At 35.6% G+C, this 16,216-nt stretch overlaps 1 protein-coding gene across 1 annotated transcript in view; it reads left to right on the forward strand.

Annotated features, from left to right (window-relative positions):
- Positions 1-1,804: 1,804 nt before the first annotated feature.
- The window catches only part of CHMP4C (charged multivesicular body protein 4C), a 30,052-nt gene continuing 15,640 nt past the window's right edge, over positions 1,805-16,216 (forward strand). The window contains exon 1 of the mRNA XM_074278969.1: positions 1,805-2,166. Coding sequence (XP_074135070.1) covers positions 1,977-2,166 — 190 coding nt within the window. The 5' untranslated portion in view covers positions 1,805-1,976. The remainder of the gene's footprint in view (positions 2,167-16,216) is intronic.

Here is a 16,216-nt window from a genome sequence, read left to right on the forward strand (position 1 = left end):
CCCTCAAATATGGTGAATCTGTATCCATCTGTCCTTAATTCCTAATATATAGTCACTGCCTCTAAGCTCATCTTGGATTTTACTAGGCTTTCAATGAAAAAAATAGAAAGTCTCAAGATTGTCAGACTTTTCAAGGTTTACAAGGTACATCTTAGGTCACGGTGGGTAGAATGGAGAGGAGACTTGACCAATATGCTCCAATTTCAGGAAGTCTACCCTTTATTGACTAGATTTATAATCTACAAATGATTCCTGAGATATGGTCAAGTTTTCTTAGTCCATCCAATCATGCTTTCTTGGGCAACTTCATTTTACTTTGAAGTTTATACCTGTAGTTTATTAATTGAGACATGTTCTCCCCTATTTAAAGTATCAAAGTTAAAATAAGAAGAGTGGTTTTGACCCCATTCTTACACATATAATAGAGTGAAGATTCTAAAATTGTTCTGAGATTATGAGCCTGGGTTACTGAGAATACAGTTCTCAAAAGAAATGGAGCTGTTAGCTAGAAAACTAGTAGGAGATAAGCATGGAGGAGGCAATGAGTACAGTTTTAGAAATGTTGCATTTAAAGTCCTGGCAGGACATTTATTCTTGATAGTTGTGATTATTTCATATCAACACAGTATACTGGATAAAGTATCAGAAAGAAGATCTGGGTTTGAGGAGGTAGCAGGAGAAAGAGTACAGTGGACAGAACCTTTATTTTACAGTTAGGATTCGGGACCAAATCCCACATCTGTCAATTACTCTATGTTAATTTGTCAAATCACTTAAATTTCAAAGGTCTTAAAAATGAAGAGATTGTAGAGTAGTCTCTCATGCTCTCTCCTGTTGTACTACATCTATGATCCTAACAAATCATGTAACTTTTCTGAGACCACTTCTTTCTCTGCAAGTAATGTCAATTTGCCTTTCATGTTACCAAATATTGCTTGTGATTCTGATAATTGGAATCAGAAAGTGAATAAATATAACAGATGGAAAATAGACTGAACTTCAGCTGGGAAGAGCATTGTAGCCTTTTTTAGAAAGTTTAAGAATCCTTCACAACTTTAACTAAACATTTCTCAAAGTCCTACTGCTAGGAAAACAAACTACAATCTTATTCTAAATCCATGTTGCATCTGCATACATAGGGGGATCATAGATTGGGGTTAGAAATACCTCAGAAGCTATCTAGTCAAACTACCTTATTTTGTAGTTAAGAAAACTGAGACCCAAAAAAAGGTTAGTGTCTTGCCTTTTGTCACCCCACAGCTGTTAGAGATGTTTTTTGAAATCCGGTCCTCAGACTCCTAATTCAGTGATCTTTGCAAAATGCAGTCAAAGAGGAGGTGACAATCATTCAACAGGCATCTGTTTTTTAGTATGTGCTAAGCACTGGGGATATATAGGGATAGGGGACAAAGCGGGGAACCAGTTCTCTTCTCTTAAGGAGCTTGTAAGTCAGCCAAAGTGTAAATAAAAGGTCATCTCAAAAGCAAGGCACAGCCGTACCTACAAGCATGTAAACCTGCGCTGCTCTTTTGGTGCCTTTTACATCATTCTTTCACAGCTCTTGGGATAAGGGAGAGGTTTTTAGGGTCCTCATTGTGCACTTTCATCCCCCATTCCTCTTTTGGGGCCCTTCGCCACCTGTCTTCCTCCGGGAACACAAACGGAAGACCAGCACAGATTTCTAACATTCCTCCAACGCCCTTCCTTCAGCTCAGCTCAGCACTGGGAGCCTGCACTGCAGGACGACGGGGGTGGGGCTCAGGACCCGATGGTCAGGAAGTGCCTGAGAGGTGTGTTTCACTCCTCTCAGACTCTTTGTTGATTTCTAGGCGCTCGGACTGCATGGCCTATCCCAGAGAGGGAGGACCTATCTTATTCACCTGTCTTCCAGGTGTGGCCCCGGGGACTGCCGGGAGTTTCTTCTTTCCTCTTCTCTCCGCCTCTTTCAGTGCTTTGGGGTCCTCAAAGACGTCACTATGAGCAAGTTGGGCAAATTTTTCAAAAGGGGAGACTCCTCCAAAGGCAAGGCCGTTCCTAGCCCCCAGGAGGCCTTGGCCCGACTCCGGGAGACCGAGGAGATGCTGGGCAAGAAACAAGAGTACTTGGAAACCAGGATCCAGAGGGAACTCGCCCTGGCCAAGAAGTACGGGACACAGAATAAGCGAGGTAGGGCTCAAGTCTCATCCCACTGTAGAAGCTACTTGGCCTCATTCCTGACCAGCTCTTTACCTCTGCATTTTAAGCCTCAATGGCCAGGAGCCAGAGCCCCAGACCCAAAGTCTGAGCAAGCTACAACCTCATTTAAAACTCTCTCTCTAAGTACTTCTGACTACTCTAATAGGGGGAATAAATCTGCTAGGGAGTTGAGTCTATGTTTAATGTTTGCAATTGTATACATGCTTGTATGTATAGAGATGGAACTGTATTCATGAGACTTGAATATGCTCCATCCATTCACCTTTCATCTTTGACTCCTTTTTAGCCAACTTTTCTGTAGTTAAAATCTTACGAAGAAGTAATGACTTTCAAAAGTCTATGCCTGTTTTGTTTTTATAATTTGTATGGAATTCTGAATCAATTACATCCTAGTATGCCTATCATATTCTGAGTTCTTTGTGCTTTGCAAGCCCCCATTGAACTGTTTTACTTCTTGCCTGGTATCCCAATTCCCTAGCAAGTGCTTGATATATAATAGGTGCTTAATAAATACTTTGTGATAAGGTAGTTTAAACACCATCCCTAGAACATTGGTATAGGCTGGGGATAAGTAAGGAAACTTACTGAAAAATGCAGATGATTTTTCTTTTTGCCTTTTTTTCTGCAAGTGGTAAGCTAATAATTGCATCTTCACAAAGATGTTTTCTGTCCATCCTGAACATTTTTTATATGTAGAATTTTATGTGACTGTTTTGACTCATAATTATGGTAATTTTACAAAAATATATTTTAATGTAATTTTTGTAACCAATACCCGCAAAACACATAAACTAAACTGTTTGCAAGGAGCAGGAACAGTGGCTTTTATGACTCTGTGTGTAAATACTGATTTTAAAACTTCTTTAATTTTTGATGCTTCTTAACAAACTAGCACAGAAAAAAAATAAATTACTTGAGCCATATACTAACATAACTTTGCATATTGAGACAGCTAGAACTACTAGGTTTCTCTTCTTTGGCACTGACAAGACTAGAAACAGAGCTGATGTTATATCGTTCTGTTCTCACCACCAAACTATTAATGTTTGCATCCCCATACTTATATCCCTTAGTCATACACAAGTGTTGGGGGGGGGGGCGGGAGATAGAGAAGAGGAAGGAGAACATGTTTTTCCCAATAGAGCCAGATGTGAAAAGACTGTACTTTCTCATTGGAATTTGCTAATCACACCAGAAGGTTCTGTGTAACTATTACCCAGTCCTATAAAGCAATAAGAACTGGAATATGCACTAAGGTCAAACTTCATTTTTTTCCATATGATATTGCTATTTTCACTCATGCTGTCACAATATTGTGATGCATGTTTAGCACTTGTAATATTGGGTTCTATTTTTATTTTTGTGCATGGAAATATTTGCTGAAAGGCATTAAAGCAGTAAATTCAAAAGCAAGAGTTCCATCTTAGATTATTGGGGAAACTCCTCCTCTCCTCCTCTCCCTCTCTCCTTCTTACTCCCCCTCCCCCAGTATATCAGTGTTAACTGATGATGGCTATCTGAATGAAAAATTACTCCTTTACTCTACATTCTCTTGGTTGCTTACATATTGTTTGTATATATTATCTTAATAATTAATAACTGTTAATATGTTTTTCAGTTGTGACCTACCCTTATGACCCTATTTGAGGTTTTCTTGGTAAAGTTACTGGGATAGTTTGCCATTTCCTTCTGTAGTTCATTTTATAGATGAGGAAATTAAGGAAAAGTTGTGACTTGCTCAGGGTCACACAACTAGTTAGAAACTAGTTAGAGTTGGAGTTAGAAACACCTTAAAAGCCACCTGGTCAAACTCCCCCATTTTGTAGTTTAGAGAACTGAGACCCAGAAAAGTTGTATCTTGCCCTATGTCACCTCACAGCTGTTAGAGATGTTTTTTTGAAATCCGGTCCTCAGACTCCTAATTTAGTGATCTTTGCAAAATGCAGTCAAAGTGGGGTGACAATCATTCAACAAGCATCTGTTCTTTAGCATGTGCTAAGCACTAGGGATACAAAGAAAGGGCTAGGGGACCAGAGTTGAACTCAGAAAGATAAGTTTTCCTGACTACAGCCAGCTGCCCTGTATTAATTTACATATGTTTTATGTGTTCCTAAAATTCTGTATCCTCCCCTATTTCTTACTTATATATACATTTGTCTGTCTATTATATATCTATGATCATCTAAATTATTGAAAAGCTCTTTGTGTTGAAAAGGCAAGGGATCTCTTGTGAATTTTAAGATCTTCAAAAGCAAAAACTATGGCTTTTAAAAACTACTTCTGGTGCTTATTTTGCATGATAGATGTTTTTCTCTTTTTTCAAATATCCCAAATTCCCTTTTCTTCTGCTTAATAGTATTTTATTTTTTCCAATTATATGTAAAGATAGTTTTCAACATTCACTTTTGTAAGATTTTGATTTCCAATTTTTTTTCTTCTTCCCTTCCTTCCCTTTCCCTTCCCAAGATATCTGATATAGGTTATACATGTACAATCATTTAAAACATATTTTCATATTAGTCATGTTGTGAAAGAAACATCAAAACAAAAAGGAAAACTATGAGAAATAAAAAAGCAAACAAAAAAAGATGAAAATAGTATACTTTGATCCGCATTCAGTTTCCATGGTTTTCTCTCTGGATGCTGATGGTATTTTCCATTCCAAGTCTATTGAATTGTCTTGGATCACTACATTGCTGTGAAGAGCTAAGTCAGTCATAGTTGAACATCATATAATCTTTTTTTTTTAAATTATAGCTTTTTATGTACAAGATATATGCATAGGTAATTTTTCAGCATTGACAGTTGCAAAATCTTTTGTTCCAATTTTTCCCCTCCTTTCCCTCACCCCCTCCCCCAGATGGCAGGCAGAACAATACATGTTAAACATGTTAAAGTATAAAACATCATACAATCTTGCTGTTACCATTTATGGTGTTCTAATTCTGCTCAGTTCATTTAGCATTAGTTCATATAAGTCTTTCCAGGCTTTTCTAAAATCACCTTGCTCATCATTTCTTATAGAACAATAGTATCTCATGACATTAGAATAACATAACTTATTCAGCCATTCCCCAATTGATTTGCAATCACTCAATTTCCAATTCCTTGCTACCACAAAAAGGGCTGCTACAAAAGTTTTTGCACATGTGGGTCCTTTGCCTTTTATGATATCTTTGGAAAACAGATCCAGCAGTAGCAGTCATGAATCAAACACCCCAAATTCTTTTAACTAGTATATAATATAAATTCCAGAGCTGTTACCATCCTGACCGTTATTTCTGGACATTTTATCTCTTAAAGTATCACTCTCAGAACTAGGAAGAATATTCACATATGATATGACAAATGCAAAGTATGTAGATTTTATATATATATATATATATATATATATATATACATACATACATACATATATATACACACACATATTGATATATCCTCAAATTACTATTCTTTATTTGATATTTACCAAAATTTTCTTTTCCTTCTTCAAGTGGTAAGTTGTAGACTTATTCTTTAAAGACCAAAAATTAGGAAAATTAGTTTCCTCCAAGTGTCATAGGATCTAGAGTTGAATGAGACTTCAGAGGTCATCTAGTTCATCCCTTATTTTATGGATGAGAAAATACCTGGGAGATTGTGATTTGAGTAAGAGAATTGGTGTCAGAGGTAGAATTAAAATCCAGGTCTTCTAAACAGAGACAGCACTCTTCATCATACCACACTGCCTCCTATGCCCTAAATCTTTGCTAACAAAGCATTTGCTACCATCTTTATAATAATATCCTCAAATCAGGGTAGCTTTAATTGCATGTGTTACTATGATTAGCAAGGGAGTGACTTTGCAACTAAATGAGATGATAAGGGAAAATATGGAGCATTGGGTATAGGTAAAATGCATTTTTTATTTCAGAAGCTTTAATCTGAAGATGCACTTGAGTTTAGTGTCTGCTGAAATAAAGAAAAGCCTGGTTTGGAATGAGTTTATTACCAAGCCAAAACATAGAAATGATTGTTCATCGTGACTAATTGTTTTTTGGTCAGAAATAAATGTTCACATATACAACAATAGTTGTGATCATCAGCAGCATTAAAAGGGCAATTACATGTAATTTTCATTTAATCAACTAGCTGCCCTATTCTATGCTATCCTCTGTTGCATTCAAAAGATTACCCTATGAAAAAAAGGCTAAATTGGAATAAGATTTATTAATTTTTTCCAAAATTTCAGGTAGTAGAGATTCCCTTATTGTTACTTCCTGAGATGATACTGAAAAATATTTCCTTGCCTTTCATTTAATACAATTATTTTGTGGCAATTGAAATTAAATAATATATTTCATCTGGACATTGTTATTTGAAATGTCAACGATAACAGTATGTGCTGTATTATCTTTTGTACAGTGGCCTATAATTATGCTAATCTCCCAATCTGCTATGCTCTTATCAGAAAATGAAATGAGGGATAGCTAGGTGGTGCAGTGGATAGAGCACCAGCCTTGAATTCAGGAGGACCTGAGTTCAAATGTGACCTCAGACACTTAACACTTCCTAGCTGTGTGACCCTGGGCAAGTCACAACCCCAGCCTTAGGGGAAAAAAAAAAGAAATGAAGTTAGTTCAGTTTAACTTCCTATTGAATTCATACTGTTTCTTAGTGATCATTCATTTATTTTTTTTGTGTTCATAAAACTGAGCATACAGTAACAATTTGGAATTGCCCTTTTCCTCTTTTTAAGTGGTGTTCTCTCTCTCTCTCTCTCTCTCTCTCTCTCTCTCTCTCTCTCTCTCTCTCTCTCTCTCTCTCTCTCTCTTCCTTCCTTCCTTCCCCCCCCTCCCCTCTCCTCTCTCCCCCTCCCCTCTCCTCTCTCCCTCCCTCCCTCCCTCCCTTCCTCCCCCCCCTCTCTTTCTTTCTTTCTTTCCATTTTTTTTAAAGTGTCTCTTCACAGATTTGGGTTACATTTTTAAATAATCAGGATTAGTGTTATGAAGACAGGTGACACATTGGTTGGAGTTCTGGACTTGGAGTCAGGAAGACCTCACTAATTGTTTGACCCTTTGTTTACCTCAGTTTCCTCTTCTGTAAAATGGGAATCGTAATAACACCTACCTCCCAGGGTTATTGTGAGAATCAAATAAGATAATATTTGGAAAGTTCTTAGCCCAATGCCTGGCATATAGTAAGTGGGATGTTAGTTACCATCATTATCATTATTATTATTTAATAATGGATTGTGTTTCCTCAGACTTTTCTATATAATAGTTGTAAAAAATTTATATGATTTTTTTTTTCTATTTTGTATCTCTAGGTAAGTGTAAATTTCATTTCAGGTGAGCTGGACAGCTGACATGCTTTGTATTTCAAATAAAAATCCTTTTCTGCAGACAGGAGAGCAATGTAGAAATATCCCCAGCAATATATATAATTGTATACATATTATTCCACCTTCCTCATTTGAACATAAATTCTTCCAGTGTTGAGGCTATTCTTGATTTGTGTGTGTGTGTGTGTGTGTGTGTGTTTCTCCATTGCTAAGCTCAGGAGCTTAGTTCATTTATAGTATTTAGTAAATGATTAGTAAATGTTAATTGATTGATTGTTGCTAGTGCTTTTCAAAAACATTCAAACTTTGTTTAGTTTTTGTAAAGGGCCAACTTGTACTTTCAGAGATCATTTGTAAGATGTACAGTAACAGAAAAAAAAAAAAGAAAAAATATTGTATTAGCTATAAAAAGACTGGCAAGGGAACAAAGAGAGTTGTGGTTTTTAGTTGTCACAATTCTCTGGCTGGGGAAGAAACTGTATTCTGAATTATGTTTCATTCCTATCTGTACTTCAGTATTTCAGAGATACTTGTTTTCATTAATGTGAGTATGTCCTTTACTGATATCAATCACAACCTCTCTATGCCCATAATCTCCATCAGTTTCTGTGACTGAAAAATTAATCACCCTATAGCCAACCTGCTCATGATCAGTATCTGTATCCGTGCCTATGACATGCATGAGCCTGAACTTGATTAACCACAGCAGTGGGAGGATGAAATTATCATGGGTAATTGAAGTAAACAGACAAGTCTAAAAAGACCCTCAATCATAGACTGTTTCAGACATCTGCCTCAGCAAATCCTTTTAGCAAATAGCAGTGATTTAAATTTTATCTGCTTTCCCCAACAATCTTTTGCTGGAGGTGTTAACAAGCAGTGAAATAACTCTAAAGCAGAGCTGTAACTAGGAATTCTAGCACCTAGGGCAAGATCAATGCCATGGTCTACATCGGGGCTGGGGAACATCTGGCCTATGGGCCATACAAGACCCATGAAATCATTTGCTAAAGCAAATTCAGGCAATGATGAACAGAAAGTTAGGTACAACATCCTTCTGTTTCTTGAGTTCTGTAAGTTAATAATTTTGTATGGCTCACAATAGATATCAATATCCAAATGGCCCTTGACAGAAAAAAGATTCCCTAACCCTGGTTTACATATTTACATACATACTTATGCATGTATAAGGAGAGACTGATTTGTTTTTGTCTTTGTATTCCTAATGTTTATCACAATGCTTGCCCTGGTAGCTGTTTTAAATGCTTATTTATTAATTAATTGATTGAATATAGCTAACCTTGATCTAGTGTTATCATGTTTAACTAAGGAGGTACATATTCCATTCAAAGTCCATCCTTTAAAATCCATGGAAAAATAAATAACTGATTACCAATAGACTCCCTTCCTTACCTTTGAGAAGAAGCTGTGAAGACACTAACATGAAGATGATGTAACAATAACAGTGAAAGGCAAGTCCTGGGAGAGGTTATGGGATCTTGAGATTGGCAGTCTGAGTCTGATGTGAGGAATGTCGAGATAGATAGCCATCTCAATATAGAGTGTGGATAATGGAGCGATGTGAGGTAAAGGATCAATGGGTGGAAGTGGACATATTATTAATATTCTGAGGAAAAAGACTTTACCTGAAAGGAGGGAAAGAAGGAAAGGGGAAAGAGGAGGAAGGGAGGAAAAAAGAGAAGGAAGGAAACTTGGATGGAAGGAAGGAAGAAAAGGAGAGCAGTAGCAGCAGCTCTGCAGAAAAATGGAGACCTCTGCTTTTAAATATAATGGGTTAATATAAATTACAAGATTCTTCCCATTTCAACTGAAGTCAGATTTATGCTTTGTTAGGTATTGAATATACAATTGGAGCTGTGAAATGATACAATTAAACCATTGGCAGGCATTTTGGAAATCGTATAGTCCAACAAAACTTGAATTACTCTGAAGACTCAACTAATCTTTTTTTTTTTTTTTTTTTTTTTTTAAATTTTCAAATGGACCTTTAAAATCATTTTATTTGTCTTCAAATGTGTACTTTGCCCTGTTCAATCTAAGTGGGTGTTTCATTTTTTAGTATGGACTTGGACTTTATCCAAGGGTTGGTATATTTGCACAATTGTTTAACTCTTTCTATAAATATAGTATGTGGGCAGTATATGTCAATATGTCTGTGAGTCCTGACAACAGACATTGGTTTAACACAAAGCTTGTGTTAGCTACAACAAACAGATTTTGCCATACTTATCCATACAAAGTTTCCAATTTTTAATTATATATCATAAATATTTTTTAGCTTGTAGGCCATCCATACTTTTTCATTTTGATTTTTTTAGTTCACATTCTGAATCCCAAATCATTATAATTGCCCCGGCTTTTCCAGTTAAAATTATTTTCTGAGTGGGGCAGCTAGGTGGTGCAGTGGATAGAGCACCAGCCCTGAATTCAGGAGGACCCCAGTTCAAATTTGGTCTCAGACACTTAACACTTCCTAGCTGTGTGACCCTGGGCAAGTCACTTAACCCCAGCCTCAGGGGGGGAAAAATTATTTTCTAAGAATTACAAATCCTTTTAAAATTGGTTGGAGGAGGGGGACTCCATGTTGCCATGTCAGCTGACCATAGTGCTGTGCTTGATTGCTTATAGAGTCATTTAATTTGTTAGAGTTTTTAGGAGAGCTTAGAATTCATTTAGTACAATGGTACTCAAGTAGAACTCAAGGAGAAATGGGGACCATTGAAATACCTATAAAGATCCCTACATATTAGAAAAAACATATTCATATTATCTGTTTTATTGTATTTGTACTTATTTTATTAAAATTTCCCAATTACATTTTAATCTGGTTCAGGTTGCATAAGAAATGTTGTAAGCTAACTAAGTGATAACTGTGTCATATTTGACATCTTTGATTTAGTACATCATTCAATTTACAGGTGAAGAACTTGAAGTGTAGAAAGGTGAGGTGATTTGGTCAGGGTCAGTCAGCATTTTGGGGGGTCAAAATCAGCACCCAAACCCAGGTTTTCAGCTTCTAATCCAACATTCTTCCCACTACAGCACTCAACCTATTAGTTTTATGATGATAATATGTGGAAAAAAACATATTTTAAATGTGAAGATGTTTGAAAATGAAGATAAGATGAATCATTAATTGTTGATTAATATTGTTTGATTAATGTGTTGTTGATTTATTTGCAGGAACACTAGTATGTTTTTTCTTTTTTTTTTTGCTGCTCATAGAAAAGAAGCAGATTTTTTTGGTTGATTTTTTGAAGGCGATGGTAATCAGTCAATCTATAAGTATTTATTAAGTACCTACTATATACCAGTCACAGTGCTAAACACTGGGGATATAAATATAGGAAGAATAATGGTCCCTGCCTTAAAGCAGCTCACATTCTAATGGGAGAGACAAGAAGCAAACACAAATATATTCAAAAATGCTATATACATGATAAATAGGAAATGATTAACAGAGAAGGCAGCATAATTAAAAGAGATTGGGAAAAGCTTCCCGTAGATGATGGGATTATACTTGGGACTTGAAGGAAGCTTTGACAGTCAGGAAGCAATAAAGAAGAGCATTACAGAAATGAGGAACAGCCGGAGAAAATACCTGGAGCTGGAAGATGATGTGTTTTGTTTATGGAACATCTGGGAAACCATTACCACTGGATAAGTAAGTGTGACGGTGAAAAAGGATGTGATACTAAAAGAAGACAAGTTATGAAGGGCTGTGAATACTAACAGAGGACTTTGTATTTAATCCTAGAGGTGATAGATGGCCTAGCTTGATGAATAGTGAAAAATTCAACTGATTGCTTATTTTATCTGATGCCAAATAACTTTTCAATTTTAAAAAAGTGAAACTGGTTAAATTGATCTAGCTACTAATAATTCTTATTAGACCCATCAACACCTTGAGGAATTTACTCGGTTGACTGAGTACAGTTTAAAAGGAAAATTCATTATGTTTACTTAGTAAAACAAGGACTATTAATCACCTTTTAGTAAATTTTTATGATGGAAGAATTAAAGAAGAGAAAAGTGTTTTGAATCATGACTGTAAGATTTTTGACATCAAAGACCTTGAATAATAGCTAATATTTATATAGCAATTTATAAAAATTATCTCCTTTGCCCTCAAAATAACCTTGGGAGCTAAGTGCTATTGTTGTCCTTATAGGATAGTGAGGAAACAGGCAGACAAAAATTTAAGTGGCTTTTTCAGAGAGACATAGTAAGTGTCTGAGGCTGGATTTCATTTCAAGTCTTCTGGACTCCAGGTCCACTGTGCTACTTTGTACTTTTAGTATATGCTAAGCTCTTTCTACAATAGGAGCTCATTGTATATTTGTTGAATGACTTGAACAAATGAAAAAACTTTTTTAAAACTCAGGAATGTCATGGAAACATAGAATTTGCAAGAGGATGACACTTAAGAATTCTACAACATTCAACATCACTGAAAAAATTATATAATCATGAGCAAATTTTTTTAATAATTTGTAAAATAAAACAATGTTTATTTAGAAAGTTAACTGAGTTTACTATATTTAAGTTATAGTTAACTAAAATAAACTATTAATATAAACTGATTAATTTTTTTTGGTTCATACTTGTGAGTTGATCAGTGTGAAGAATTCCCAGTATGAAAATTCTCTCTACTGATAAGATGAAATTGACAAATTCTTTGCAATTATTATTTTAGAGAGTTTGTTGAGGGCATTGAGATATTAAGTAACTTTCCTATAGTCATACAACTGGCATGTGTCATAATTAAGACTTTAATCCAATTTTGACTGGTTTATAGCCCCACCTTTTTATGGCATCCTTTATCAACTATATCATGTTGCCATTGTATTTTTGTAAAGGGAAGGAGATAGAAGTATGAATCTGGGTAAGAAAAAATATACGGCAAACATAATGCTTGGTAAGAACAAAGGATAGGAAATAGGATGACATGGGTCTCTGTTATTTGAAGATTGGTGGAAGGAAATAGAGATTGGAAAAAAGAAGACTTAGGAGGAACATGATAGCCACATTCAGATATTTGAAGGACTGTTACATTGAGAAACAATCAGACATATTCTCTTTGGCCTTGAAAAGATGAGGACGAAGACAATAAGTTGAAGTTACAAGAGGTAAATTTAGACTTGATAATTGAGAGAAACTTAATAATTAGAGCTATCTTAAAGTTGAATAAAATAACTTGAGAAGAAGTAGGTTTCTCTCATTAAAAGCCTTAACACCAAAACTGGATGAATACTTGGCCAAGTTATAGTAGGAATTTCTTTTTGGATATAGGTTGGACTAAATGGACATTATGGGCCTTTCCAATTCTGAAACTCTTTAAAAGTTTGTATTAAAGATCTTCCAATGAAACATCATAGACATCATAAGATCTTTTTGAAAAATAAGAAGATATAGATGATGATCTTAATCATTGTGCTATTATTTGAACTCTACATGGTACCCTCATTTTTGGCATTTCATCTTGTCACAGATTTTAGATAATAGTAATAATAATAATCATTTATAGAGCACTTTGGAGTCTACAAAGTGATTTAGAACTGTTTCTCATTTGATTCTTACAATAACTGATCTTCATTTTACAGAGAGATAAATTGAGTCTAAGTGATGTCAAATGATTTTTCTTAGATCATACAGCCTCTTAAATTGTCTTAAAGTATCTCTTTAAGGATTTGAATTTAGAGCTTTCCGATTCCAATCCCAGTTATTCATTGTGCCACTTAGCTGCCTCAGAGAGAGCATTTTACAGTTGATGACCCTAAAGCTCATAGAGGTTTCAAGGTCAAATAGCTAGTTTGTGGTAGATCTGCATCTTCCTTTATAGCTGATTCAATTATCATAGTTATGGATAAATAATGATATGTTACATTTCACAATTCAAAAACAGTTCTATCTGTATTTTTGCCATATGATGGTTCTCAGTATTCTGCCTATAAGAAAACTAATGATTTAATATTTATAACATTCATAATATCACAAATGCAAAATAAACTGACTAGAAGCTGTTAGGTTTTTACTAAGTGCTAATGAGAATGAGATATTAGGTTCTTACTAAGTGCTAACTTGGTACTTAACAATTCTCTAGTTCTGGCCTTTAGGGGAGTTTTACTCCTATGAACTCCTGGGGAGGAGCTTACATGCTTAGGAGGAGCAAGTTCATTGGTGGAAATAATTTTTCTCAGAAGCCCTTGCATTATCCCACGCCCATTCTCTGGGAGGATAAAAGAGGGCGGCACTCCAGAGATGGAGAGTCTTGTCTGGGCCAGAGTTGAGGCTTCTCTCTAGAGGAAGAAGTCTCTCCTCTAGACCAGAGAGCGATCTGCAGTTTCTGGAGACAACAGCACATTACAAGAAGCCCTTTTTTTTTGTTCCTGGAGAAGCATGTCTTGTTAAATGAGCAAAGGAATCTGAATCAAGTAGGGCTTCTTAAATAATCTCTTTGTTACAGTCCTTGGTTGTGTTTATTATAGCCCTACTTTATGGTAGAGCAACATTGAACTAAGAGCATTTTAAGCCTCACCGCATTAACAGCCCTTAGTGCATATACAACATATTTATATAGCACTCTTTTAATTGTTACTAAAATGTTGTTTTGTAGCTTAAGTTACAGCAATGGTCTACAATGAATCACAATAAAGAGTCCTTTGTTTCTTATGGTACCAGTACATAAAGAACATTGTTCTTCCTACTATTGTTGGAGGTTAAAAAAAGCACACACACACCTCTGCTGTTACATGGGTAGACAAGGAGTCAAGACTTCCCTGCATTCTTGCAAAGACAGTAGTCCCTTTGTTTAAACAAGTAGTTTCATGTCTCTGACCAGTAACATTCTAGAAAATATCCTGGATGGGAGACTGGAAGATTGCAATACACCAAGCAGACAGCTTGAATTACATCCCCTTTTGAAATTTCCTTCTTTGTCTCATCAAGAGAAGTGCATAATTAGATGGTTGGTTGTCTATGATGAATACAGCTCCAGGAAGGCTTTTAAAGTTTGATTTCTCATCACTGCTGGAAAAACAATTCAAAGTATGTGTCACACTGCTGATGGATCAGTAATATCAGCTTCATATATGAAAGACAGCACACCATCCTCATATACTCAGTCATTCATTTTTATTTATTCACAAGTAATTATTAACTGAAATGTGGTTTTTCCCTGAAATATCATATTCACTTTAACAATTCAATTAAATGAACATTCCTTGAACACTTGAAATGTTGGCTATGCTTTAACTCATGTTCCCACCTCAACTTACGGGGGTAAGGAAACAGTATTTTTCTTGCTTCCCTTCCAGATTCTTGCTTTGTCACCATGATTTAGTGGCTTTTTTACTCTTTTCAAGTTCATCTCATGCAATTATATAATTTTGTCTACATCCTTATCTCTGACATCTACTGATCTTTCCATTTTGTTAATGATTTCAGCATCTGGCTCACAGTCTTGCTTTCCTCCTATCCTTTGATGCTTTCAGTCCTTTTATCAATAACTCTTTTGATATCCTGAATTCCTAGTTCTTGAATTTCTTCAACTCCACTGTCATCAACACTCTTCCTTAACCATCCATAGACATAACCACTGTCTAAAACTTCCAATGCACTGAATTTTAGAATAACTCTGAAATTTACTTTTCTGTTCAGAATCTTTTGTTCTAGTTGTCTTTCTGTCTCATTCCTCCCGAACTTTTACATGCCCCTCATTGCAAACATCTATCCCCTTATTCTACACTTATCACATGCCATCACTCATTTTCTAACTTTATTTCCCTCTCTTCACAGTCTTGACTCTATAGATAGCTGCTGCCATAAAAAAGTTAACCAATCAACTAACATTTCATAAATCTTTATTATGTACCAGGTGAGAGGCAGCATGGCTTGAGAGAGAGAGAGAGAGAACTGACTTTGGGATTCAAGTCCTGTCTTTACCATATACTTACTAATTCTGAACAAGTCCCCAATCCATTCATTCATTAAGTTAGTAGTGTCAAATTCAAACAAAAATAGGGACCACAAAATTATACATAAGGATCCCTGTGGGCTGCATATTGTCTTAGAGAACCATATATTAACATTGCTGCTGTTGTTGTTTAGTTGCTTTTCAATTGTGTGTAACTCATTGTGACTCCATTTAGGGTTTTATTTGTCAAAGATATTTGGAGTGGTTTGTTATTTCCTTTTACAAATGAGGAAAATTTGTCTAGGGTTACCTAGCTAAGTCTGATTTGTCTTGAGACCAGATTTGAACTCAGGTCTTACTGATTCTAAATCCAGCGTTTTATCCACTGGGCCACTTAGGTGTCCCCAGTATCAACATTCTATTTTATTCTATTTTATTTATTTTGTAAATATTTCCTAATTGCATTTTAATCTGACTCTAGTAGTACCTAGGAATGTTGTGGGATATGTCTTTTATATCTCTACACCAGGCAACTTTTTTAGATTATAAATTACAGAGAAGATGCCAGTATGCATTGGGAGAAAAGCTTTCTCTTTCAGTGGCAAACTGCTTCATTTGTGCCTTGATACCATCTTCACTCATTTTCTCCAAAAACTTGCTCCACTAAACATTCTCTTTCTATATATCATCTTTATTCTCTCAAATGGTTCCTTTCCTACAGCCAGGGTCATATCTCCCAAATCCTAAAAAACCAAACC

This window comes from Sminthopsis crassicaudata, chromosome 1, assembly GCF_048593235.1.
Source record: "Sminthopsis crassicaudata isolate SCR6 chromosome 1, ASM4859323v1, whole genome shotgun sequence".
Taxonomy (NCBI): Eukaryota; Metazoa; Chordata; class Mammalia; order Dasyuromorphia; family Dasyuridae; genus Sminthopsis; species Sminthopsis crassicaudata.